The following is a 27905-nucleotide window of genomic DNA, read 5'->3' on the forward strand; positions in this document are numbered from 1 at the left end:
CAAAAAGCATTCTCTGCAGTGAAGAGATGCTTCTGCTTAAGGAAGAGATATTTGTGTTGAGTGAAGGTCAGAGCTTCTGAAAGTTGACATAACTGTTTTGGAGGCTGCAGACAGCTAGTTCTTTTGTGGAAGCTGATTGGTCTGCACTGAAGAGAGTCAGCTTATCTTTCTTTTGTTTTCCTTTGAAATTAGTGGGAAGAGTGAGGAATTCTATTTATCTGGCTTATTTCTGTGAACTTACAGATACCTAAGTCCCTGGTAGTAGATTTTTCCTACTCACTATTTGATTTTAAGTGAAACTACTGATTTTTCTACGTGAACTTACTGAGCTAGAATTACCCCAAAGCAAAGGACTTCTTGACAGAGTCTGTGTGAGCCTGGTGGGGGAGGTTCTGTCAGGTCGTGATTTATTTTAAACAAATAAATCTTCTTTCTCTGCTAAAGAACTGGCCAGGTCTCACACAAATTCCAGATTTCAAGGACTTCAGGCTTAGCCTGTTGCCACCTGCAAATGGATTCACCAGCTCAGGAAAAGGTGACTCCCTCAGTTTACAGATGTGCAAGACACAGAGTAAAGTTGGTTTGAGCTAGGAATACATTGGGAAGGAATAGTGAAAGGACTGTTTGATGACAGAGCATAAGTGATAAAATGGTGGTTCTGTGAAGGTGCACTTAAAAGAAAATAATTTTTAAAACTTGGCCAAAAAAACCAAGAAAACTGGTGTTTTCCAGGGCTCCACCTCTTGTTGAATAAGATGAAGCTTAAAAGGATTGTGTTTCTTTAAAAAAGTTTTACTTTATATACATCTAATTTTTCTCTTAGTAAAGAGGGCAGGTGAGCTCAGTGTTTTGCACAAAGATTTTGTGTTTCCACTTTGGAACAAATACTTGCTCCTGAATTTTTGTGCCAGGCAGCAGCATTCTCTATTTTTGCCATTTTCCGTAATCGGCACTTGAAGATTTATATCCTTTTCCATTCTCTCCCCATCCCCCAGTTTATTGTCCTAATAGGATTATCAGCCATGATTGTGTGTTAGCTTTTTCTTATTGATGCTCCAGGAAAGCTTTTAAGAAAAGTAAAGAAACACTTCAGTTAGGTTGTCTGTTCTTCTAAAACTGAAATTTCTGCTGAGGGAAAATGTGGGTTAGTTTGTTTTTTCACCTCCTGATTCCCTGGTGTTTGCCACTTAATGTGTACAGATTAAAAGCTTTAAAGAGCTGTAATAAAAGTGGTGAGGCAGCTGATCTACCTGATACTGCCCAACTTGGCTCAGTGGTTTAAAATGTAGCTGCCATCCTGCTTGAAGAACTGTATCAAGGCTGGAAGGAAATTCTCTAAGTGATGACTGTAGCAATATCCTAAGGAAAAAAAAAAGAGCTGTGAAATACAAATGCAGAAAAAACACCTGAAAGAACTTTTTAAAGCAAGATCTTTATTTACATTAAAAATAAGTGATGTGCTTCTCTGACTAACCTTGTTCAAGTACAGCTCAGCAGCCCATTTTTCTCAATTCAGTGTGTTTGTATACAGTGTGGGGAACTTGTGACCCTTTATGGTTTGGGACCAGTTTTGTTGGGCAAGACCTTGCTTCTGTGGTGGTTGGTTCTAATCCTTTCTTAGTATGTGACTAATCAATCCATTCCTCTTTCTGGTTTAGTTTCTTGTGGTGTGTTTATATAAGCATTCTTTCTGTTAAGAGAAAAGGAAGGAAAAATATCCAGAATCTGGTCCCTTCACCTGATCTCAGAAATTGCCAGATTCATTTCCTCTGGATCATCATCAGTCATGATTGTTAATTTTGGTCTGGACTTGCTATTTTAAGGCAGAACTGAGCAGGGTGACTGAAGCTCATGTTCCTGTGCTTGCATGAGCCAAAGGTGGGGATAAACCTTACCCCTAATCTATTCAAACAGGAGTGGGAAATAACCAGTTCCCAGTGTCAGAGGGCAAGAAGGTGCTGATATCAAGACAATTATTCTTCCATTGGCAGGGAGAGACTGAAGCAAAATACTCCCTCAATCTATAGAGATGTGAGCAAAGATTTCATAGATTTCATAGATTTCACATTTCACATTGATTTAACCCAAAGATGGGTGATTTTGACTTGCTGAGATACCTGGAAACCCCTGAGGAACCTTCTCTTCTGTGATACTGTGTATCTATCTCTGCTCCCCTCACTGGCAGCTCCTTTCTTGTAAAAATTTTGCTTGCAATTGTGGCATTGTAGCCCTGTTTCCTTGGATGACACTACAAGGAGAATTTTTATTGGACTGGGTTGAAGTTCTTTAGGAAATCCGCGTTAAAGAGGAAAGAGTTTGTTTTGAACAATTATTACTTGATGCAAGTAGAAGAATGGATCATCTTGTCACAGTCATTTCCAGCAGTAATGAATTGCCCTTTTGTGTTGTACCATACTTTTTGTTGAGTCCATTAAGTTGAGAATTGTGTTCAAACCATCTAGAACACCTTGTTAGAGGTGTTTTTTGAAGATTGTTGGTTGTTGGATGTGATAAGCAGTAGCAAAGCTCAGCAGATGGTCAGTGCTTCCATAGGAATGAGCACTTCATTAGAGACCTGCCCGTGCCTAAGGCTCTCCTGTTGCTGTGGGAGCTCATCCTTTCCAAGTGAAGGAGATGAAACCTTCCCCTTGTTCTTTGAGGCTGCCAAGGGCTTGAAGTTGTGTTTCTTTCGATGAGTTGTTACAGAGCCTTGCTGAGATGGGTTCCCCATGTCCTTGTGCAGCTGTCAAAGCCTGTGGAAAGTGAGGAGAAAATGTTGGGAAGTCCCCGTTTATTTTGTACGGTTCTCAGGCTTCCTTTTTGCCCTGTGCTAAGAGTTTTGGACAGTGATTCCCCTAACTGGTGCTTCTGCTTTTTACCTTAAGACGTGGTAAAGTCCCATTCAGATGGGAGGACTCTTGAGTGTTTTCTTTTCCATGTGTTTCCAGGTCTTACACAATCCTGTAAAAGAAATGACCTTTTCTTCAATAACTTCAGAGTCCTGTCACTCTGACTAGAATATTTTGGTACCCAGCAGCAGAAATGAAAGAAAAATCTGGGTTTGTGCATGATAATGTGCAGAAGGTATTGTTGTTCAACTGCAGTGAAGATGCAGCTTGCTGGGGGCTCCTTTCAAAGTATTTTTCTTTATAGAACCATTAAACCTACCCCAGGTTCAGCTTTCCTTCTGAAAGGCAGGCACAGTTTAATCAAACATTGGGCTCTGTATGCCTCAGAAAAAGCTTAAATCGTTTGGTCAGACTGAATCTAGAAAGAGATGAGAAGGAAATGGTTGCTTATTTCCATGCCTTGTTACGAGGTTTACAACATTAATGGTTGTTTGGCATTTTTTGGGATGCCTTTTTGAAGATTAAAGATTTTTAGTAACTTCAGTCTGCCTATTTTGAAAACTCTGAAGGGAAATACTTACATTGATATGAAATAGAACCTGCATGCAGGGAGAAACTGATGAAGCTGATCTGGCTGGCAGATCTTCCAGTGTGGTATTCCAGGAGGTAGCAGGGAGTTTATGTACAGAGTTCCAAGTGCTGTGTGCAGGTGATGAGTTTTCCTTACCTCTGTGTAGGTATTTAAGCCCCACTGGAAGTTGGTACCAGCAGTGGGATTGTCATCAAAACCTGAACAGACTCAAAACAATCACTAACTGTGCAAAACTAGATCTGCTCTGCTGGATTTTTGCCTATGAGTGCAGAACAGTTTTTTCCTCTAAATGGTATTAGCCTAATTTGTTTGGACAGTGCATGTTTTCGACTTTATTTCAGTCAGAAGAGCCACATGGCAGTGTATGCTTCAGTAAGAGTAGATTCTGATTAAAGAGGAGGAGGAACTCTTACCAGAAGTAAACTTCAGAAAACATTAAAACCATTTTTAATTTCTACCAAGAGAATAACCCCGTTGTCTTGGGGCTTTTTAGTGTTGAGCTACAAAAGAAGTGAATTCTGTCGTTGTTTCCAGGCAGGTTGTCTGTCTAATACATGTGCCTTGGACAAGCACATTCACAGTTTTGCTCCCTGTGCTGTTCACTGAGTGGTGTTTTGATGTTGGAAATTAATCTTGAGTAAATTAAATACAATAATGAGCTGTGTTAAAGAGCAAGACTTACATGGTGTACGTGGTACGTTACTTGTCTCGGTGTTGGGAGGGAACTGTGGTAAGGAAAATTCATGATGAGAAAGAATGAAGCCAACTATTTATTTAAACAGATCCCCCAGTTGCTCTTGCTGAGTACCAGATTTAGATACGCTTGCTGATTGTGAATTAAGTCAGCTGAAGATGTTCTCATTCCTTTGCAGCTCTGTGTGTTTTAGCAAACTGCTGGTGCTGTTTGTTTCTGTGGTGCCTCTCAATCTGTCTGAATTCTGCCTGAATTGTTTTAGCATGACTTGCAGTTAATTTGCTTCTCATCCACGGCGTTGTCCGTGCTCGGCTGCCAAGCTGCCTGTCTCCTAGCAGACCATGCCTCTGGCAAACACCAGTAGCCACTCCAAACCATATTCCATGCAGTGCTGCTTCCCAGTTCCAGGGGACTCCCAATAACACTGCAGACTCAACCATGGCTGCTCCATTCTCTGATGAATAAGGAGCACCGGAACAGCAGTTTTACTGAGGAGAGACATATGTGTTTTTGTAATAATACAGCAGAAGAAAGCTATAAATACAGAGAAACACATAATAGCAAAACTCACTGACTCGTAGTAAAATGAAAATCTCCGAGGCAGTTTTGTTTTGAAACATGACCGTGGAAAGTGGCGCTCCACAGATGAGTTTGCTGATACGTCAAAGAGATTTAGTGACTTAAAAAGCTCTCTTCCCACAACTCTTACTCCTGGCACCTGAAATTGAGTTGTTTCCTGTTTCTAGTACATGAGTTAAGTCTTGTTTGCAGTTGTGCAATGTCATTGAAGATCTTTGCAGCGATAGTCTCTTGGCTGGGGTTTATGCAGGTATCAAGGTTCAGTTTGGCTCCAGGGCTGCAAGAAGCAGAGCACCCAGCCTTGGTGGGGACAGAGCACAGCTCAGTCTCCTCCTGCTCCACACCCAAAAGCCTCTCTGTGCACTTGCACTGGCTTATCAGCCAGCTGACAGAAATTGTTATGGGATCTCTTCAGAGCAGAATGGTGTCATTATCTTCTGCTGTGATAATACACCATGAACATTAAGGTTTTTGTCACTAACCATCAATTATATTGGTTAAAGTCTTGTAATTCTTCAGTTTTTGTTGTTAGAGTGGGAATTATTTCTAAGAAGTTTATCTGAAAGAAGGTTTTGGGAGTGAAACTAACAGATCCACCAGTTTCTTTGGAAGCCATTGATTAAAAGAAAGATTTTTTACAGTGTTGTTTCAGGTTAGTCAGAATGACAGAAACTCCCAGGTCCTTACTGATAGATGCAACTGAGATGACGTCTTTCTAGTTTTCAGACTGCTTTCACATATCTTCCTGCTGCTGTTTGTAGTTTGGGGTTTTTAATACCCAGGTTAAAAAATGACTCAGATGTTGGGAGGGAGGAAAACCTGCCAACTGAAATGTTGGTGTGTAGAAGTTACGAAATGCCTGGTTCCTTCAGTCAGAAGGAAATGTCTTTGTCACAGTAATTTTCTTAATAGACTCCAATCATGCATGGAGATATGATTTCACAGGAGCCTTTCTGATGAAAAGACCTTTTAGCAGGTCTCAAAGTTTGCCCTTACTTAAAAGATAAACTTAATATTTGTGCTTGTCAGTGAGCTGTGATTATATTGGGAATCCTGTAATTGGAAGGAGATACAGGAATGTGTCAAAGCAGGCGGTGTTATGGTCTGAAATGAAATGCTGGTGGTCTGTTTCTTTAGAAAAAGGCAGTGCAGGAAACTTGGAAGATTACGGAGAGCCTGGTAAACTGTGTCAGCCTTCCTGAGAAATGCATCAGGAGTGGAAGCAGTGAGAGGAGGCAATTCTCCTTCTGCAGCTTCCACAAGAGAAAAACGTTTTGTTGGAGGAAAACAGGACGCTTCAACCATCAGGCAAAGCATGAGATTATGATGGAAATTTGCACTATGGAATTTTGAAGTACACTCATTTCCGTAGGGGGTTAAAATTTCAATACAAGAGGCTCACAAACCATGCCCAAATTTGTAGTGGGCAGATTATTCTTCACCTTGATTAACATTTAAACTAGGAAATATGTTTCAATACACATTTTTCCTCCATATCTCAAAAACTAATTCTGAATTCTTACTAGCACAATTGCTGGTTTACTCTGCAGGGCTGAGTATAAGGAATGGCAGAATATAATGGCATTTTCCTTTCTTCCTGAGAATGTTTGGAGGAAATACCTGGTGGTTTTTGTTTGGAAGCTGAAGTCCATTTGTGTGTGACATCGGTTTGCTGTAACTGTGTCCATGGGCTCTAAATAGTACATGCTTATTTCTCCTTCTCATCCTCCTCCTTCTTGCTATTACAGTAAAGAGTATTTTTATTTACTCCAGAAATTACTGTGACTGTGAAGTGGCACACCAAGCTTGCTTGTGTTTTAACTGTTTGTGTGTAATCTAAGCAATGGCTTTAATTCTAAGGCCAGGAATACTTTGCAGAATTTAGATTTAGATTAATAAGTACTTGAGATGATTTTTGAGCTCCTGGTGCTACAAAAACTACCTATAAGTAGCACCTGGAATTGTCTGTGCTTATGTGTTCTGAAGATACTCAGATCTCAAAGTGATGGATGTGTTCTTTGGTATCTATGCACAAGTCCTGTTCAGCTTTGGGAAATAACAGTGTCCTCTGCCCTAAAAAGGGTTCAACAGTGCCTTTGTTTTAGAATGAATCATAATGAAAATACAACATGTTAAATACAGGACCATCCTTGCCAAAAGAAATGAAACAGATTTTTTGAAGAGAGTGGTAAATAGATTTTTTTTAGCACTCTGCTGCTGTTTTGGATGGAAAGGATTTGTGTTCTCCGACTGACTGCAGGACAATGCTGTCCTGGCTGCATGGCTGCTCTGCTTGTCAGGGGAGTTTTGGAAGCAAAACAAATGCCCTTTGAAGCTTTTGGCAAATTGACTTAATTAAATAACTGCCTTTAGGACGGGAGGATCTTTGTACCCGGGTAATGGACAAGTGTTGGAACACCACCAGTTGAAGATGAGATTTCTCTCTTGGAACAAGCAGTGGTGGCTCCCTTGGTCTGATATGGGGCATCTTGGGTTAAAAAGCATTTCTGGATCATCCTTTGTGCAGCTGCTGTCAGGGAGGAATGTGTGCACAGGCCTGGTTTGTTAAACTGTTCAATTTTAATCCTGTTTAAAGACAACCATCAGATCTTGCCTGGTTTAAAAGCCTAGTCAGAATTGTTTCACTAGCTTCCTGGGTATTGTTAAATCTTCAAGGAGAGCATGTTCTACACAAGGACTGGAAATGTCACAGTAGTGCTTGAAGTCACTGTGGTGTTTCAAAACAAATATATTTGTCTCTTAAAGTTATTCAAAAATTATTTTAACAGTGTAAATTATTTATAGTTACAATTCTCCATTGTTAATGTCAGGCTGTGACATTTGTGCTAAGTGGTTTTTTGGAGTAAGCAATATTGATTTTTTTTTTCTTTTAATGTAGTTAATGTAACCTGTAGTGTGAGTTTGTTTCTTGCCTATTTGATTTTTCTCCCTGGTCTGCAGTGAAAAAGAGTAGTTACTTTTAGAGTCACAGCCTCTCCCTTTAGTGTTTCCCCTTTTCCTTTAGGATTCATGTCTGTCAAGGAGCGTATACATTGTAAGGGAAGGACACAGAATATCTCTTTTCATTATATTGCAGATACTTTTCCTGTTGCTGTTTCTTCTCAGAGCTACTGTTGCCTTTTCTGCCACCTCTGTGGAATGTCACGTTTCATGGGCTGCCTGATAGTGTATCCTAGGCCAGCTGCTGGGAGATAAATTAGGAAAAAAACTTCTTAAATATTGCTACTGTTTTCTCTTACCATAACAGCTTATTCCTTATAATGCTGAATTTTTGGAGCATGAGGTGCTCTCCCTTTCCTTGGCTGTCTCCAGCCCGCTATAGGCACTTCCGAGCTGCTGAGGTGCTGGCAGGCACAGCTGGCAATTCTTCTGTGCCTGTTGGGCACAGCCTGAAAGGCTGATATCCACAGGACACGAAATAAAGGAAGGAGTGCAGACTTCAGGTTGAATTTGATATAGAAATCTGCATTTATAGAATCACAGAATCCTGGAATGGCTTGGGTTGGAAGGACCTTGAAGCCCATCCAGTGCCACCCCTGCCATGGCAGGGACACCTTCCAGTACCCCAGGCTGCTCCAAGCCCTGTCCAGCCTGGCCTTGGGCACTGCCAGGGATCCAGGGGCAGCCACAGCTGCTCTGGGCACCCTGTGCCAGGGCCTGCCCACCCTCCCAGGGGAGAATTTCTTTCTCATGTGTAATCTAAATTTCCCCTCTTTGAGTTTGAAGACATTGCCCCTTGCCTATCACTACTGCTCCTAAACTTTAATTCAGCTTAATGATGATGAAGTGCAGGAACTAGAGGAGGACAGGGATACTCAGTTGGGAACCTGTTTTGGTGTGACCATAAATGTGTTTTAGTACACGCTGAAGCTTCTCCTGGTATTAACTCATAAAAATTTTGGCCTGTGAATATACAATAGAGTATCTGTTGAGGCATATCTTCACTGAATTTCAGCATTTCAGAATTCTCTTATAAGTATTGTTGACTTGTTCTTGATGTCCAAAATAGATTTTCTTGATGAAACAATCCTTTGAAACATCTACAGTTAATTTTGTGGTTCTGGTTAAGTTTCTGTTCTTGTATACGAAGAATATTTCTTGTTTATCTGGAGAAAGCCACTTGCTCTGCTTGGCACTTCTAAAAGCTCTTGAAGCAATTGGAATGCATTGATCAATTGTGGCTAATTATCCATTAGAGCTTTGAAGTAGTTGTTTGCAGAGGTGACATTCATTACAAAGTAAACCTTCTAAGCTTTATTTTGATTCATAAGTACAACAGTGATGCTGAGTGTAGAAATTGTAGTAGATTCCATTGTGTTTGTACTCAGGCTTGTGCAGAATTGTGGAGACATTTTCTTTCTTCAGGCATGTATACAGTGTAAGAATAGGATCATTTGATTTTCTTTTCCTGAGAAAAGTTGGTTTCTAGTTAAATGTTATTAAGAATCTGTTCTCTATATATCCAGTCAATTGTAAAGAAAAATTTCCCATGAAATTTTATCTTTTATATTTCAGTAATTGTGGGGAGACATGAGTTCATTTTTTTAAAGGCCTTGGAATACTGAAGTTCTTCTTTGGCCTCTGTGAAATGCTTGGAAGAGAATTTCACATCTTATTACAAGTGGTAATAAAACACCTGGCTTCTTTTGAATGGGATCTTTAAAATTTTATTTCTAGTTTTACCAAATTTTAGTAATAAAGGATGAAGTAAATTACAGTTATTTCTGGACATTTGAGTATTTTAATTTGAGTTAATTTACTGCTGAAGAACAAGACAGTAATTGCTTAATGAATCTGTTGTGGTAGGCCTTGGTTATAGCAATTAGCTTAAAGTGATGGGAGACTTGGAGCTTGGCTTCCTCTGAGCAGTGGTAGCCAGATCATGATTTAATTCTCAAAACTGATTCTTGAAATGTTACATTTTAAGACTTTCCTGTTACTGACTTAAAAGTGAGTATTTTTAACTGAATGTTTTGTCAAGCTGCCAAACCTGCAGGTTGGTTTAGGTGAGCGCTCTCACCTCAGTTCAGATAACATCATTGCCACCATTCTTGCACTGAGACTGAATTCACTTTTTTTTTTTGGTAACACCACTGGCTTTCTGCCATGAAATGATTAATCTTTTCCTTGCCTCTCCATCTGTCCCTCTGGCATATACATTCCAAGCGCCATGGTGACTTTCTTTTGGAACACATTACTATAGGATGAAATAGCAATTAGTAGAGACTTAGGGGTTTTTTTGTCAGTAAACAGATGCAAGACGATGCCAGTGTAGTAAAGAAAGCCTGTCTTTCCCCTTCACAAGTGAACATGAATTCCTCATGGACCTGTCTCCTGCGCTTCTGCCGGAGCTGTAATCGGTGAGGTGGACCTTGCTTCGTGCCGGAGGTTTGGGCCTCATTCCAGAGGGAGATAAGAGTGCAAAGAGCGAAGTCCTCGGCCTGTGCCTGCTGGAAAGCTGCTCTTTGGTGCTGAGTCTGTGAGCAAAGCACTGCTGGGAGTCGTGGCAGCAGCACACAGGGGCTGAGGAGGGATTAACTCCAGAGGATTGATCCAGATCAGACCTGGAGCCGGGGTGTTCTCTCACCTGGGATCCGCCCGTGAAGTGAGCACATGGCAAGGCACAGGTCCCTGTGTCTGTGTGTTACCTCTCTGGGAGGCAGAAGGAAGCGTTATGAAAGCAGTCCTGTCCTCTTTCACAATAGCTAACAGCATTAAAAGCAGCTGAATTGCCTGTCAGTCTGAATTTCTTAGGTCTTCCATTACCTAGAGCAGATTGACTCCTTCATTCACAGTACTTTGTAGAGTTCAGTTTGTAACTTCTGAGCATCTGAAACACCCAACTGTTAGACTTCCTTGTCTTGAAAGAGAGAATAAAGGTCCAAATGAAGAAAGTTAAAACTATTTAAGCCAAGCAAGGTGACGTGCTGCTTGTAAAAACATTTCAGTGGATGGGAAGAGGGAAAAGGGGAACAAAATGCTGAGCGTTGTAACCAACTCGTGTGTTGAAAGCACAGATTTGAGGTAGGTGTGGTAATTTGATGGCAGGGGATTTAAAGGCTTAATCTAATAATGGAGTATGAAGTGGCTGTTTCTGGTGAGGCCCATAAAAGAAGGAAGTAAAGGGTGCTTGGGATGGCATGGCCGGAAATTCTGAGTCATGCCTGTCCTGTAGCGACAGCCTGGAGACAGGAGCAGGGTCCTGGATCTGTACCCAGTCATTCTCTTCGTGCTGAACCCAAAGGATTCTACTTGGATGTGTAGGTCACAGTGGGAAGTGCAGAATTCCCATTTTGTGCCAGCTTGCTCTATTTTGTAAAGTCAAAACAAGAGATAGAGAGCAGAAAAGTGTCCCTAACATCTCAGTGATGTAGCTGGGCGTTTTGGGTGAAGCACGGGAGATGCTGAGCAGCTGTGGCTCTGTAAGGGTCCGAGGGTTTGTGCACAGCTGCTCTCAGCCTAAGGCTATCGATGAAATGGAGCCCTAAAGTTGCAGCTCAGGCATTCAGAAAATATCAGAGTTTACAGCAGCTCTTAAAGGGTGGAAATAGTTACTGTCTCCTCAGCCTTTAGCGTTTTGTATCACACGCGGTTGTGTCAATGGTACAGCAGGAGGAAGTAGGGAGAACGTCCTTCCTTGCAAATCCAGGGATTTAGAAGAAAGCAGTAGTGGGTGGCAGATGTGTTTTACTAGAGCAATTTACACTGTTGAACAGCCAAGCTCTTACGTATGCAACTCTTCAACACTGCTGTTAGTTTGTGAAGATCTGGCCTCTTATCAAAACAGATCAGATCTAGCATGCCTCTGCTCTCTCCCGTCCTTGATTATGACAGGCATGTTCTGTTCTCTGAAATAATTTAAATTATTAATCTGGGACGTAAATTGGTTTTTAGCTTTTAGACCATAGACTAAGTCCAGGATACTAAAGGGATAGTGGTGGCTCACTAGAAGGCTGACTTTGTGACTTCCTCCTTCAGCTATTTTGTCAGGTTCAGAGATGTGGGAAGAGTTTGGTGAGAAAAAAAGGTGGTTCTGACCTTCCTGTTTTTCTGTTGTCAGATCAGAGTAGCACACCCAGTGGGTTGGCTGCCACTGTCAGAGCTGCAGTTCTTTACAGCACCCCCACCACGGGGGTCTCCTAAACTGTTTCCTGTCGAGCTTTCAGCTCCCTCCCGTGTCCTCAGATAATCTCTGAGGTGCTGACAGGACAATGCTGGCAGTGGTGCTGCCTCCTCAAGAGCCCTGGGTAGTGTCTGCTGCTAAGTGCAGTGGGTGATGGCAGAGGTCTCTGTGCCTGCCTTCGTGGAGATGTCAGTCTGCAAGTCTGTCATGGTTTAGGGGTGATATTCCTGAATTTAGTGCTCCAAAAGATTCTCCAAACTGCACTGCCATTCACTTGATCCCCCTTTCCCTGCAGTGGGATGGAGAGAAGAATTGGAGGCAGAAAAGGCAGAGATCACAGGCTGAGATAAGAACAATTTACTGGAAGCAGCAATGAGATAAGAAACAGGAACAGCAACGATATTAATAACGAAAGAATACGAGGGAGGCAAGTGATTCACATGCAAAATGCTCAGAGCAGCCTTACCCCCACTCCCTCCTGCTGGCTTACTCGACCAGGAGGACTCCTCCTCCCCGGAGGAGGCTCCTTTCTTTTGGCAGTGGCATGAGGTGGTACAGAATAACCTCAGTATCCCAACCATGCCCTGTCCTGGTTACTGCAAAAAATTAACCCTGTCCTAGCTGGAACCAGGGCATTACCCCTTGTTCTATACCATGTACCTGTGTCCAATTCCTACACCTTCCAACTAGGTACATACATCTGTATTTACATATATATATATGCACACATCTCCCACAAGCACAGGTATCATTTCTGTAGTCAGTGTCTGTCCCTCCAAGATGTCTGTTGAGTTCATTTAGTCCATGGCTGTGGGTTCTATCAGTCCTGGATGTCTTCCAGGGCAGGAGGGCTGGTGTGCTGTTGGGTGGTTGCAAACTGCACCAGGAGCTCACAGGGTATGATGTGTGAAAGGCACTTTCCCTTTGAACATCCAGCACTGGTAGTCAGGGTTCCAGGAGAAGCTGTGCTTCATGCCAGTCACTTTGGAAGCAGCTTGAACCTCATCATAGGCTGCCAGGATCTCCTTTTCAGTTTGGGTGTAGCAGGCCTTGCATCCTTTGTATCCGTGACTCCAGAACCCCAGACATCATCCTCAAGTCTGCCCAGGTACTTTTTACCAGACAGGCCAGGGAGGACTGTTCTCCTGGACTGTAGAGAATGTTTTTTACATCCTGTCCTGTCCTGACTGGCCCAGGGGCTATTGCTTGAACAACCTCTTGTTTGATCTGTTTGATCAACAACAGGCTTGTCGCTGCTCAGGGCCCCACTTGAAATAATTTTTCTTCCACGTCACAAGATGGAGGGAGCTGACAATCTGACTGTCCTCTGGGGTGTGCATCCTCCAAAAACCTACAGTGAGGTCCTTTATACAAAGCAAATCCTGGAGGAATTGGATTATCTTCTCCCCTTTATCAAAACCTTCCTCTGCCCTGCTCTCCCATGCAATGGTGTTATCAATGTGCTGTAAATGTTCTGGAGCCTCATCCTTCTCCAGCACAGTCTGGATCAGTCCATGACAAGAAGTGGAGCTGTGTTCCTACCCCAGGGCACGCCCAGCTCTCAGTAATGGTGTGACTTTGTTCAGGCCACCATAGTCCACTGTCAGTCTGCACTTTCCACTGGACTGACTCTGGCTGTGTAGGGCTGTTAAAGGGTGAGCAGGTCTTCCTGGGCACTCCCAGCTCTCCAATCCACAGCCCCTCCCAGGGATGGGGTCCAGCAGGGCACTGCTGTGGTAGTGATCAGTGCTTGTTCTTCATCCCTCATCAGTCCCACAGCAGAAGGGTCCTCTGAGAGACCAGACAAGGAATTCAGCTGTCAAATTCTCTCTGTCTACATAGCAGCTCCTCTAAAAGCCCAACAATATCCTTTGGGACCTTGAAATACCCTCTCCTGAGGTGATCCATGGCAAGGGCACCTGGGGCCTCTGGGCCAGTCACACTGGAGTGTTTTGCCATTTATTCCCAGTCAGACTCACTTCAGCTTTTGGTACAATCAGCTGTTGGGATCCCCCTGCTACCCCAGAAACAGAGATGGATTCTGCCCCGACAGATCTCAGTGGCATCAGGGGACATTGTGTGCTGGTGTCGACTAAAGCGTTAACTTCTTGTGTGTCTGATGTGCCAGGCCATGGATCCACACAGCCCAAGAGATCCAACAGTCCCTTTTCTCCGCCTGGCTGGGGGCATGGCCCCTTTAGTTCTAATCATGGTCCTTGTTTCTCTCTTCTTGCAAATATGAATGAGAGGTCTCTTCAAGAGGATGTGAAATAACATCAGCCCTTCGTTCTGTCTGAGGACATGCCCCCAGGAAAGTGGAGGGGCTTTTATCCTTGAACAATTTTCTGTGGTGGTTGTTCTTCTTCTCAACTCTTGTGCTCATGCTGCCAGAGCAGAGATGGGATTTTCATCCCACTTCTTCCTGTCCTCTCTGTGACCATGCAGGTAAAACCAGAAGTTACCTTATGCTGTGTCCCCTCTCAAGCTGGGGGCAGCTTATTCCCAGGACCAGAGATTCTGGTCCCTACTGGTGTCCACATGGGAATTTTACTTTGTAGTTTGCTCAATCTGATCTGTCCACTGTCTTGGTCAGTGCTTCCACAGTTTGGGAGGGAGGAAAAAAGATGATCTTCATATTGCCAGAGTTAAGGAGTCTGTTCTCATTTCATTGACATCTTTGCCAGTGAGTTGGCCAATGGCCGTGGCGTGCTCCATGCAAACTTCTGCCACATGGATTGTGTACTTAATGTCCGAGGGAAATTAAAAGTCCTCAAAAGCTGGTAACAGGCCTGAAGGAGGAAATGGGGATGGGAAAGTGGGGAGATAATTCTCTCCTGTTCCCCCCACAGTCTCTGTACGGTTATTAATGGATTCCCAAAGGCAGTGCCGAGGTGAGAGCAGGAGAGCATCACTGAGCACCCATGGGAATGACCCTCATTGCTGTCGATGTTATCGTGCCATAAAATGACACCCCCCAGTCCAGCAAGGGAGCCATCCTGCTCCCTCCCCTTGCTCTGAGAATGAGCACGATGGTGGGCACTTAGGGAGACGGGTTAAATATCACACCCACATGAACAAAGCAACGCTGACCGCGGCTCCCTGCCTCATACAGGGAATGCTCAGATACATTTGTTTGCAGCCCTTCGGCAGAGGTGTTATCTCGGGAGCTCACGCTGGGCGGATGAGGCTGCTGTGGTTCAGGAATGGTATTCCCCAGTTTAGTGCAGCCCAGGCTCTCCCTGACCCCCTCCCCCTGCGGTGGGCTGGAGAGGAGAGAGGCACAAAAGGCAAAGATCACGGGTTGAGATAAGAGCAAGAAACAGCGATGAGATAAGAGAACAAACAGGCAAATAATTCACATGCAAAATGCTCAGAACACCCCTTTTCTCCCTGGAAGAGATCCCTTTCCCCTGCCCTCAGCAGTGCTGGGAGGTGGTACAGAATAACCTCTGTGTCCTGGACCTGCCCCCTCCCAGCTACTGCAGAAAAGAAATCTGTCCTGGCCACAACCAGGACTGTGTCATCATCTACCTGTCCATCTCTCTGCTCAGCAGTCTTGGAAACTTAATTGTCTGTGAGGCCACTAAGAAAAATGGGTCAAATTGACCAGTGATTTCCAAAGTGATTAGAGAAAAAATGATTCGAGGGGGGGAGAGGAGATGCGCAGTTTCCCTAGGATGCCTAACTAACAATATAACTGGTTTGTGATCCTGCAATCAATGTTAGTCTGAAGAGGTGGTTTAATTGCTGCAGGATTGAGTGAGTGGATGGAATTCTGAGCTGCAGTCCATCCTGTCTGAGATCTCGTGTCTGTACAGGAGCCATCACCTGGAGCTGCACTCAGCCATGCTCAGTAACTGGGGTGCAGAGGAGGGTGCAATAGTTTGATTCATTTTTTGGTTTCTGTTCTGCACCCCTGCCTTCCTGGACTTTGGTCCCTGGGTTTGGTTAATGGACTTTAGTCAAGGTCTCAGATTATTTTTGCTTCCAGATAATTTTTTCTTCTCATCTTTCTGCATGGTCTCTGGACAAGCATGGAATTTGTAACTATCTTTTTGGTATAAGGTTCCATTTTATAAAGACTAAAGCATAGGAAAGTGACAGTGGTACAAGGACAGGATACTTCTGATTAGACACCTTATGATTTTTGTGAACTAACTCCTGGTGATGAGTACAAGCACACATTATTTAAATAAAACATTATAATAATCTTAGCTATTTCAGTGGTATTTAGTCCCATTTTTTTCTAATTTTGGCTTTGAAGCTACAGAGCTTCAGCTCCTACCTGTTGATGTGTCTTTGCTAAACAGAAAATATTTGGGTTATCACCCTTTTATTCCCAAAATCAGTACTTTAGAATCTCTTCAGTCCTTGCCTTAATAAGATAAGCAAATTAATAAGCTTAAATTGTAAGCTAAATAAATTAGGCTATTAGATTGCAATTAGCTTGTCTTTCGCCATGCCCATTAGTCCTTTGAACACTACTTGGGGCCTCTCTGGATTCTGTCATTTTAACCTGTCATTCCTGAGCTACTGCAGCGTGCTGCTCCTTGTTGCAGCAGCATTCCCATCACTCCAGACAAATAATAATGGCACTTTCCCCTTATCCAATTGTCTTTTCATCCCTCCTGTTGGCATATTGAGAGCTCACATTTGTTCTTCTTCAAGCATTTTGCAGATTCATGGCTTTCAAAGTCTGGCCAAGCTTGTCTCATTTGCTTCCTTTCTCTCCAGGCTGCTTTCTAGTCAAAAAAATCTAGCAGATACTGAATTGAATATTAACAATAACTATTTTTAGTTTATAGGATTGGATCATAATCAGATTACTTCAGCCAGGCTTATTTTCCACTGAGCCCATGCTGCTCTGAGTTCTTTGATTCTCATATCAACCTTGCAGTATTTTTTCTGTTGTCAGCTCAGTCCAATCTCATGATACTGTTTTGATTTTAAATACTTGGCCAGAATAACCTTCTTCCATTTTTGTACAGAATCAGTTCTTCAAAGTTTAATGAAAATCAACATTTAAGTTGGAGAGAAGTTTGTTGCTTTGGGTTTTTGGTTTGGGTAGTTTTGGGGGGTTTTTTTGACTAATGTGTCTGGACTAGCTAGTTAAAAAAAAAAAAAAAAGCATTAACTTTAGGTAGGTAGTGGTGGTATAAAATACAAACCCAGGAGCGTTGTCAGAGGTGGGTGCTGCTCCTTGGCACATACCTACAAATGCAGGTGCTTTCTTTCTCACAGGAAAAATGAGACTGAACTCAGTCTGTCCTGCCAGACTTTTTATTAAATTTGAAACCCTGGAGTGAAAAGTTCTCCAACAGAGGAAAGGAGAATTTCCCAAAGGAAAAGGGGATTGGAAGGAGCATAGCTGCATGCACTTGTGCAGTTTCTGACAGTGTGCTGGAGAGGAAGGTAAAAAGGGAGTAGGAAGTGATGTGCTTGTAACAGGGAGTGGGGTTTGCAGCCTCTTGTGTTGGCTGCACGTCCTGGGAGCCCCAGAGGAGTGCCCTGGGCTGCAGGAGTGAGAGCTGTGGTGGTGGAGGTGAGGGGACAGTGGATAAAAACTTAAAAAGGAGGGGAGGGTAGGGTTTATTTACAGCCTGAACACTTGGTGTACAGGAGGGAGCATAACCCATCTCCTTGCTGCTGGGCTGGAGGAAGAGCACTGTGGTGTATCAGTGCTGCCAAAGGTGGGAGGGAAAAGGAAAGCTTTAAAAGCAGAAGGAACAGCACATGTGGAGATGCAGTCTGCTCTGAAAGGTGTCTTCAGGATTGGAACAGTGAACTTCTCACTCGTGTCACATCACCTCTGAGTTGCACCCTCAGGTGAGGTGTGTAGGTTTGGTCACAGGCTTCCTCTGGAAAATCTGTGAAACTCCAGGAACTAGAGGAAATGGAATTGCTGTTTTGCTTTCAAGAGAACTAAGAAGCAAAGCAGGAGAAGCACCTCCCACAGCTGCTGCTCACAGCACTGCAGTGTGATGGCTCCTGTAGTCCAAGGCAGCTGAACAAAGGTTTTAAGTGCTGGGGAGTTTTTTTCAGCTTGGAAGTTTGCACATTCCTTGGCTTATGAGAGTAGAGTGAAATACCCTATTTCCTATCCACACTCGGTAATAGATTCCAGTATCTTAGAGAGTTGCCATAGTGATAAAAAAGGGAACAGAATCTACTTGTCTTCCTGGGATAGCAGAATTATTAAATTAAATGCCTCTTTTCCATTAAAGGAGAGTGTCATTATCATATTTCTGAGAACTGTTTTAGAGCAGAAATAATGTGCTTAAGGTGGTGTCCTGCATTAATCGTGTTCCTTCTTGAGGCACCTCTAGCCTTAACTTGCATTTGGGATACACCCCTTTATCTCCCCCACTGCAGCTGGCGGAACAGAACAACGCCTTTCTGGGGGGAAAGTCTGCTCTACTCCTTCAGAATTCATGCAGCTGTGACCACAAAGATCTGGGCAAAGGAAGCAAAATTTGCCCAAAATTGGGGCACAGAAACAGGAGTATGAGACGTGTGAGTTGCAGAGGATGAGGTGGGATGAAAAGAACCACCATGGGATGGAGTGCAGGGAACAGGGCTGCTGAAAATGGTGGCAGGAAGAGAAAGGAGATGAAATGATGGAGGAGAGCAAAGGCAACGTGTAGGGAACATCCATGAGCTTAGGACAAAATGGGAGTGAACAACATAACCTGGATTGTCAGAGAGAAGCTTTCAGCTTTTGGTGTAATGGAGATGCACTGGATGGAGGGTGGAGCAGACCTGTGATGCACTTCCATGTCTGCTCCATGCAGGTGGAAAAAGAAACAGCTCATGCTTTGCTTTCCTTCTTTTTAGAAAAGTAAATTTAACAAACTTTAAACCAAATACAATTTTTTTTTGATGGCTGAGAGTTCCCCATGAAAATGACCATTCTTACCAGGTTGTAAACTCCAGTGTTCTTGCTGGTTTATCTTCTTTGGTGGCTTTTAATTACCTGGTAATCTTCCCCTGAACTAGCTGTTTTGGGATCAGAGTTCTGTTTCAGAAATATAAAAACAAAGGTCTTCTGAGGTTCTGCCTTTCCTTACCTGCCTGGACAAAACCTGGAAGCAGAGGCAGGAGTTGGGGTGTTCGAGCCTTCCGAGTCCTTTGCTTGGAGCTGCCAGTTTCAATTTGCAGAATAAACAAGCAGGATAAAGTCTTTACAAGGTGTAGGCTCAATCTTCTGCATATATTTACCAGTTGTTTTTTGAGATTTCAGTCAGCCACGGTTTAAAGTCCCACAGAAGTCACTGGGCTCAGCGTTCAGCTAATTACCCAGGAACTGCAGTTTATGCTTCGCTCTCTCAGGCGCCTTTCCGTGTGTGATACACAGGGATCTGCCTGATGCTTCCTTTCCTTCCAGCTCCTGTTTGCTGCCTTCCCACCAGGGAGGAGCTGACAGAGGTTTGCTTTGCTGGAGTCCCTACCTGTGTTTGGAATCAATTCCGAGCTGCTCCTCAGGGTACCAGGAACAGCTCTGGATCCTAATGCTGTTTGTCAGCAGCTTGTTCTGCCACTGAAACTCCTCGCTGGTCCCAGACTTGGCTGGAAACTGTTAAAAATGGATAAGAGTTGTTCGAGCAGGTCTCACATTGTATTGTGCATTCTCTGGAAATCACAGTCCTGTTAATTTGAATTCTTCCTAGAAAAAACTGAGTTTAGACCCCCCTGAAACCACAAACATTTATCAGTTTTCATAAACTCATCCTGTGGATGATCCCTCCTAATTTTTGTTTCTGTATTTACTGCAGGGATTGCTACCTAAGGAAGGTTTTTCCACTTATTCAGACTATTTTTTTAAGATGAACTTCAAACAAAAAAAAAAGTCTTTAGTACTTTGTTTCATTGGCAGTAATTTACAAAAATGAAATGTAGGTTACAAGGCATGTCTAATCTTTTACAATGTTACTAAATTATGCTATTTTTTGAAAATTACAGACTGGTGACTGCTTTAGGTTTAGGTTCTGTTCCCTTTATGAAAGTGAAGCTTTGGACACTGAAATACAAAGTGGCAGGGAGCAGGTTAACCCAAATACAAGGTTTCAAGTTGAAGCTACTCTGCTTCCAGCTGTATTTCAAAGAACAGCAAAGCATTTCTTAAAATTTCAATCAAGTATTTATTACTGAATGATCACCTAGAGTAGGAAAAATTATCCTCGTCCTATTAAGCACTCAGCTTGGAAGATTTGAAAGGTTGCTTTGTTGTTGTACAGAGTTGTGATCTGTCTAATAACAAGATCTATTGAAAAGGAAATGTTAAAATAAAATGAAACAACCATGTGGTGGTACCTGTTAGGATTGTGCAGCCTTGGTGCTTTGGGGATGTTCTCATTGTTTAGAGTTTTAACAGACTTGAAACTGTCCTTCGAGACCAAAATATTTCTAATATTTTTTCTAAAGATCTATTTTAAAATTCTTCCATTTTTTAAAAAAGCATTAATATTTCCTGATAATGAGATGAGAACACCTCTCTGTTTCTTTTGGAGCAAGAACTTAAATTTGAGGTAAAATTTGCTCAGCATTCTCACTGTGCAAAGCAAATCTCTCTTCTGCTCTTTGAAGATTCAGCTGTATAAAATTCTGCCAGGAGCTTTTAACACCAGGCTCCCAAGCTCAGCAGCACATCCATGTTGGATATTCATAGGAATAGACTGAGCCTTTCCCATCCCCTCCCTGGTGTGAGTGTGCTGCATCCATGAGCTGCCAGGTGCAGGGAGGGCTCTGCAGGCTGGAGGGCCCATGGAAACCGTGGGGAGAGGTTCCTTTGGAGCAGCATTGCTGTCCCAGGGCTGCGCTCCCCAGGCCCTCCCAGCGCTGCTGGTGACTGCAAAGGTCTGCAGGAAGTGTAGTGGTGATTGCCAGAGGAGTCTGGATATTGTTCCCTTCAAAAAAAACCCTCCAAACTTTTGAGAGAGAGTTCAAAGGAGACTGGAAGGGCAAAGTCCTTCCAACAACGAAGTTTGTAGTTGGGAATTAGACATGAAGAAACTGGCTAACAGAGTTAATGTTCCTATTTCTGGTTTCTGGAAGGTTTCAGTAGCTCTCCTAAGCTTTCTCAGAATCTCACTTTTAGTTTCAGAAATTTTCTTTGCTGTTGATCTGATAGACCCCTATAGCATTAATGAACAGCTGTCATTATCAGATGACACTTTCTTATACCTTGTCTGAAATGGTGGGTTGAGTGGGTAATTTTATTAAATACTTTGCTATTAATTCTTCAGATAAAGCTGCCAATATCTGTGGTGTAATAAATAATAATTAAACTAATTTCTCTGAACATGCAGTCTGCAAAACAAACACAGAAATACAGAAAATTAAATTCTTGATATTTGTGCAATGTGATACTAGCACTACTTCTCTTTAAAGGCAGTCTTGGGACTAAACTTTAGATGCTAATTTTTGGTCTTGCTATTTGAATTATTCAGCTTTACTCTGGGACACAGCACATATTTGATAACCTCATATATTGCAAAGTAACAGCTTTTGGGATTTTTTTAATGTGTAAAGATAGAACGTCTTGTACAGTGAAGAAAGGCCCAAATCTGGCAACAGTCACTGGGCAGGATGCGGGGAAAGGGAGCAGTTCCTACCAGAAAGCTGCTCGGAGAGTGGCAGGGCCAGCTGTCTGAAAGCAGAGGGTACAAAGTCCAGGGACAAAGAGGACAAGGCCCAGTCAAATTGTGTTCATTGGACTCTGCCCCAGTGTCATTTGCTGCTTGTAACTGGTGCTTCCTCAACTGCTCGTTCAGCCCGATTCCTGTAAGCATAAAAAGCAAAACCTGAATAATCCCTCGTTATGAGGCTGTTCCAGTGATAAGCTGATGTGAACAGTTCTTCCAGCTATGGGATTCGTCCTCCTGAATCCCTGATGGCAGGGCAAGGGAGGAGACCAGGATCCTAGAACACCACTGGGTTGAGGAAGGAAAGGCTGGAGAGATAAAGGCAAGAGGAAAATAGGATTTACCATTTCAAATAAAGAATTGTCTCAGTGGTTGGATTAATATTTAGGACCATGTCATAAAGTCACCTAGAAATCCCCCCCAGTGTGAGGCAGGGGGGTGAACAAATGTGATCTGTTGAGTAGGGAGTGAGGGAGGGACTGAGGGAGCTGAGGGGGCTCAGAGTGGAGAAGAGAAGGCTCAGGGGGACCTTCCCACTCTCTGCAACTCCCTGACAAGAGGGTGGACACAGGTGGGGGTCGGGCTCTGCTCCCAAAGAACAGGGGACAGGATGAGGGAACGGCCTCAAGCTGTGCCAGGGGAGGTTCAGGTTGGACACAGGAGGATTTTCTTCCCAGAAGAGGCTGTCAGGCGTTGGGAGGGGCTGCCCAGGGAGGTGGTGGCATCCCCATCCCTGGAGGAGTCCAAGGAGAGCCTGGACATGGCACCCATGGCTCTGGGCTGGTGACAAGGTGTGATGGGTCCCAGGTTGGACACGATGTTCTTGGAGGTCTTTTCCAATCTCAGTAGTTCCAGTAGAGGAGATTTCACCATGGGGGAGACTCCTGCAGGCCAGGTGGCTCTTTGGATATACAATGTTCTCTCCAGCCATTCAGGGGGAGTTGTGTTTCTGTTTTTTAGTCTTGGGGAGTTCTTGGGGTGTCATTTGTCAAGGCTGTCTGTCTTAGACATCTTTTTGCTCAGACACTTCTCCTCAAGTACCAAAACACAAGTTGATAACCATTTGCTCGATGCCTCTGTATATTCCCCTCCCTTCCCATCTGTCTGTGTACAAAGTCATGCTTTGTGCTCAGAATGCACAAAGTATCACAGGATTTGAAGTTTGTTTGGTCTTCCAAAGTTCCTGCAGTGTTGAAAAAAGTAATTTCTGTCAGTTTGGATTGGGAAGGATGATCTTGTGTTTTCCTTTGATTTGTGAGTTGAATTGCAGGATTTCAGCCCCACACAGCTGTGTATATTTGTAAATCATCTCTTTAGGATAGATTTTAATTTGGTGGAAGTTGTGAAATTGTGAATTTAATACCGAGAATTTAATATTTAGAAAATAAAACCGGGATTTGGTCTCTGCGAATGCAAAGATGGATATTTGACATATGCTTGGTTTTTTTTTTAATCTGCTTTTGGAATCACGAAAATTCTAATCATTTCATTCATTCCTTCTTTTCCAGCTGGGAATGACAGGTAACACTACTCCCTTTGGGCAGCCTTTCAGTCAGACTGGAGGGCAGCAGATGGGAGCTGCAGGAGTGAACCCTCAGTTGCCGAACAAGCCAGGCCTGGCCAATAGTCTGTCTCCCTTCCCTGCCGACATCAAGAGTACTCCCGTCACCAGTGTGCCAAACATGGTGAGTTGCTGCTGCTTCCAGCATTCTTTACCTCTTCCTAGTGCTTCCTAAGTGCTCGGGTGATCCAGCTTCTGCAACATTACCAAATTACTTCTCCACAGTCATTTAAGCACCAGAGTTGTCCTGTGGTTCCTCACTTCCACTCTGCAGCATTTATATAAAACTTGTGTACGTTTTTATGCAGTGATTATACTTTGTCAAGGATCACAGTTACAAAAACTGCATTGCATCCTTTCATTTTGGCTGGTATATTTAGTTTCAAACCAGATAAAAATGTCTTCTTTAAGTTCTGTGTGTCAATTAGAATGTGTTGGGTACATCACCACCTTCCTGAAACTAAATAGAACCTCATATCCTTTCAAAGTGATGGGGTAAACACCCCAGCTGCTTCTCACTTAAAACTCTGCATGACTTCCATGTCACAAGCTTGCAAGAACAGTTCTTCTTCGGATACCTTACAAGTTTATAGTATGATGTTTACCAGCATTCTCTTTATAAAGTTAAATTAAATATTCCCGTTTGTCTCAGGATGTTGCGTATTAATCAAAGTGCTTGTGTTGTTTCTATGGAAACTCCAGCTTGTTGCATTTTATATTCTTATACATGGTAGCAGTTACTATAGAAACTTGTAAGACCTTCCATAAGATGCAAATTGCTTATTTTTTAATTTAAATCAAAAAAAAGCTATTTTTTGGCACAACCAATGCTTGCTCTTCCATCGCTGTGTTTGCTACCTGCCTGTCACTAATAGGCTCTGTATGAGAGGCAAGAGGATGCAATAAACTTCCTTTTTTCTCCTGATTTTAGAGAATCACTTCCTAATTTTCCTCTGATCCCGCTGTGAAGTCTTTCTTTAATATCTGTCATTTACTGTTTATGGAAAGGAGCTTGTGGCTGGATTAATACCATGTTCAGAACACTACTTGCACTCATGCAGAATATTTGTAAAAGACAATTTGCTGCATGAGTACTCTAATTGTGTTTATTAAGTGTTTGGATCAGGTGTAAAGCAAGTGAGTTAATGTCCTGATGCTGCAGAGAACCTGCAGGTCTCCCCAGAATGCTGTACTCATCTCAGGGACTGGGTGATCTTGAAGCCTAATTTTGTGCTCGTTTAAAAGTCAGGTTTAGGAAAGTCTAAATCTTAATATACTCACTTATTAGTATATTAGTGTAGCATGTAGTGGTCAATACTGAGGTTGAATAAAAAAGGCATTTGCCTTCAAGGCTAGTCAGGTGATGGGAGAGATGAAATCAAAAACTGTTTTCTTTCTCCCATCTTGTCCAAGAGAAAGAAGAAAGTAAGGGAAACTTTCCCACTAGTATCAATTGCAGTTTTAAAATGTCAAAAATACCAACTGAGAGAACAATCAGAACCATCTGTCTTTGTTTCTCAGGTGTCAAAAACTTTGCATGTCCAATATATCTTCTTTTCCCTCACACCACACAGAGAGTAATGGGCATTTCAGTAATGGGCATTCAACAAACATTGGTACTGTGGAGCCCAAAGGTCTCAGCTCACGTGGGGGTCAGAGGCATGGTGGTCCTGACAGGGGTGTAACTTCAAAAACTGAATTTCCATCTAAACATTTTTATTGCAAAGCCAAGAACTTAAAAAGAAATGTCACACTTGTTAGAATTTAACCTTTATTTGGCAACAGTGGGTAAGGCAGTGTAATTATTTGGTAATATCACATCCATGGCCATATGTTATTCCTTCCACTGGGACTTTGCTTTATTCAGTGAACAATACGAACAGAGCCCCTGGAAAGAGCACACAGTCAACATTTAGTTCTATTTTTGCAGCTCGGTGTGTAGCTGTGGGCATTGCTGGCTGTGTGTTGTAATATATCTCACTTGGTCATTTCCAAATGCTCTTTCCTGTGGCAGTCAGCACTGGAGCATGGGTATACTTTGGATTAGTTCATTTTCACAGCACCTCTCTGAGATAAAGATGAGTTGCCCCAGTTTCAAGCACAGAGGCACAAATAGAGTAAGACTGGCAGAATCTGCTGACTCAGAACTTGAGGTTTGTAGGCTCTGACTTGCTAAACCTTATTTCATATGTTAAGGCATTACCCAAGGGTAAAATAACATCCACAGCAGATCCATGAGTTACAGAGACACACATCTAAGTGACATCTGTCACTCACGTTGGGTAACCAGAATGTGACCCAGATGGCTCTTGTGAAAAGCAGCTCGTGACAGAGGCAGGTCCCCAGAGCAGAGCTGCAGGGTTTGAGCAATCCTGCCGTGCCTTCTTGCTGCAATCCCGTGCCATTTCTGTGTCCTGGGATGCTTTAGATCCCTGGAGATGATGGTTTGTTTAATGTGCTTGGCCTGCAGACACGGCCTGTCCTGTTCCCTGAGGGAGGCAGCAGTGATGTGGAAGAGGGTGTTGTGTTATGTTAACATTGATCAAAAGTGAACCTGTGGAGATCAGTTCAGACTCCATCCTCTACAGCAAATGAAAGACAGCTGCATATTTTAAAAAAACCCACCAAACCAAAAAAAACCATTCCGGGTCCTTTGTGGGATGAGTGCAACCACATATCTTGCTAAACCAGCCCTCTGTACTATCCTTATCTTAAAGGGCCCCCCAAGTACTATTCCATGTGAGAGACAAACCCACGTGAATGAGGGCACTGGTGGTGTGTGGCCTGTCTGAGGCAGTAAACCAGATTGCAGCATGGCACTGAACACTGTGGTTACCACAAGGGGTATTTAAACAAGAGAAGAGGAAGCAGAAAGGTGCAGCCGTTGTCTGAGGACCCCTAAGTCCTGAAAATCAAAGTATTTTAAATACTTCTTTCAGTCTTTATCCTTACACCTTATGTGTGTGCTGCAAAAGTAAAAGATTATTAAGTTTCTTAACCCACATTATTCTAATCATTACTGTGTGACACCCACAGTAACCAGGCATAACTGCAGCCAGATGTGCTGCAGCTGTGGATTTGGGTTTTTGATCCAAATTCAGGCTACCACTCTCCTGAGAGCAGCACTCTCCTGTCCCCCGTGCCTGCCCAGTAAAGTGGGTCTCTGAAGTGTTAGTTCACTGCAGCCCATGTTCCAGGCATGACCTTACACTACACCCTGAGAAGCACGTTTGGATTAATCTCTTTAATTAGAAAAGAAGAACAAACCTTATGGTATTAAAATGATTAAGGGGTCAGCATTAAGGTATTAATTTTCAGTGCCAGCAGAATGGATTGATTTTGTTTGTTTTGTTTTAATGGTGATCCCAACAGCATATTAGCTCTTGCTTTGTGGGGCTACTACAGAATCAGTTCCCTTTACAAGAATGGGCAGCTTGAAAACTTGAGTGAAAGGCTTGTTTCCAAAAGAAAAACATTGCTTCTGATGTTGGAAGTTTTGGTGGCACATTACTGAGCTCCAGTGCTGCCGGAATGGTTGTGATGCAGGACTGACAGTGCTGTGCCGTGCTGAGATCATGCACAATCCCCGGGCTGTGGAAGAGAGCCACGCTCTGCTCTCGGGCCCTCAGAGTGGTGTGCAGCTGGGCTGGGGGGCAGCAGCCGGGCTGGGGGGCAGCAGCCTCTGGGCTGGGGGGCAGCAGCCGGGCTGGGGGGCAGCAGCCTCTGGGCTGGGGGGCAGCAGCCGGGCTGGGGGGCAGCAGCCTCTGGGCTGGGAGTGCGCAGGCTCCGGGAGGAGCTGCTGGGGGAGCCCAGTGAGGCTTTTCCATCGAGCTCACTGAGGCTTTGCACTCCCTGCAGTCCTGCCTGTTCCAAGGGTGGTGGCGGATGGTTCATTTGTGGACTTACCAGTAAATCTGGTATTTCTGCATGGGTTAGGAGCACAATAGGGGAAGTTTGGCTTCCAGATACCAGCATGGTTTCACAGTTATCCCTATGACCAGCAGATGGAGTTGGGAGAATATTGCTTTTTGGAGGAGAAGGAAATGGTTTTCCTTCAATTCTTGACTTGGAATTGGAGCAGCACATCTTCTCCTGTGCTTCCCCCCTCCCCCATCTCTTGCTAAACTGCGTCAGGAGCTCTCTGTTGTGTTCTTCTTTGTTTCTTTTCATGTCCTGTGGATTTCTGTTATAAGAGATTTTGATCAGAAGACAGAAGAAGTGGCTGGGGGGGTGAGAATGTCTCAGGTGTGCCTTGCTGCCGACCTCTGAGGGAGAGGAAGAAAGCTTTAAAACTGCGAGGCCAGCTTTAATTAGAGCAAGTACAACTGTAGCTACTTAAAATAGACAACTGGTATTTTATTCTAGAGACCAGAAAGAAAAGACTTCATGAAGAATCACTTAACTCTTGTGCCCTTCCAGGGAGGAAGGCCTGTGTTCTGACCCTTTCTGTGATTTTTCCTCTCTTGCAGCACAGCCACTCTCCTCTATCCCTGTGGAAAGCTCTGTGGCTGTTGCACTGGCAGCATGCTGAGTGTCTGCTTGCTGCTCTCTTCAGCATTCTCCCAGTCTCTGCTGGGCCTGCTGTCAGCTGTGCTCACCTTCCCTGTGCCTGCCCTGACCTCCACTCTGAAATTCAGTTTCTCGTTCACAGGCAAGCTCACTCCTTCCCTTCCTCAAGAAAATCCCACCTGATTTACAGCAGTGAACAGCTAGGAAAGGGCTCTGCTTAGGTCTAAAGAAGAAGATCTTAATAACCTGGAAACAAATCCAAGAGACAGTGTTCAGTGCCAGGGAAGGAACATTGTTTTGTTGGGAGCAGAGCATCACTATCTTGCCTTAGTGCAG

General features: G+C 43.5%; 1 protein-coding gene across 5 annotated transcripts in view; it reads left to right on the top strand.

The window, feature by feature from the left end:
- Nucleotides 1-27905, top strand: part of CREBBP (CREB binding protein) — a 96326-nt gene that overhangs the window by 15613 nt on the left and 52808 nt on the right. For all 5 annotated transcript variants that reach the window (XM_063414786.1, XM_063414790.1, XM_063414787.1 and 2 more), the window contains one exon: nt 23008-23184. In XM_063414786.1, coding sequence (XP_063270856.1) covers nt 23008-23184 — 177 coding nt within the window. The remainder of the gene's footprint in view (nt 1-23007; nt 23185-27905) is intronic.

This window comes from Prinia subflava, chromosome 17 (genome assembly GCF_021018805.1).
Source record: "Prinia subflava isolate CZ2003 ecotype Zambia chromosome 17, Cam_Psub_1.2, whole genome shotgun sequence".
NCBI classification, from domain to species: domain Eukaryota; kingdom Metazoa; phylum Chordata; class Aves; order Passeriformes; family Cisticolidae; genus Prinia; species Prinia subflava.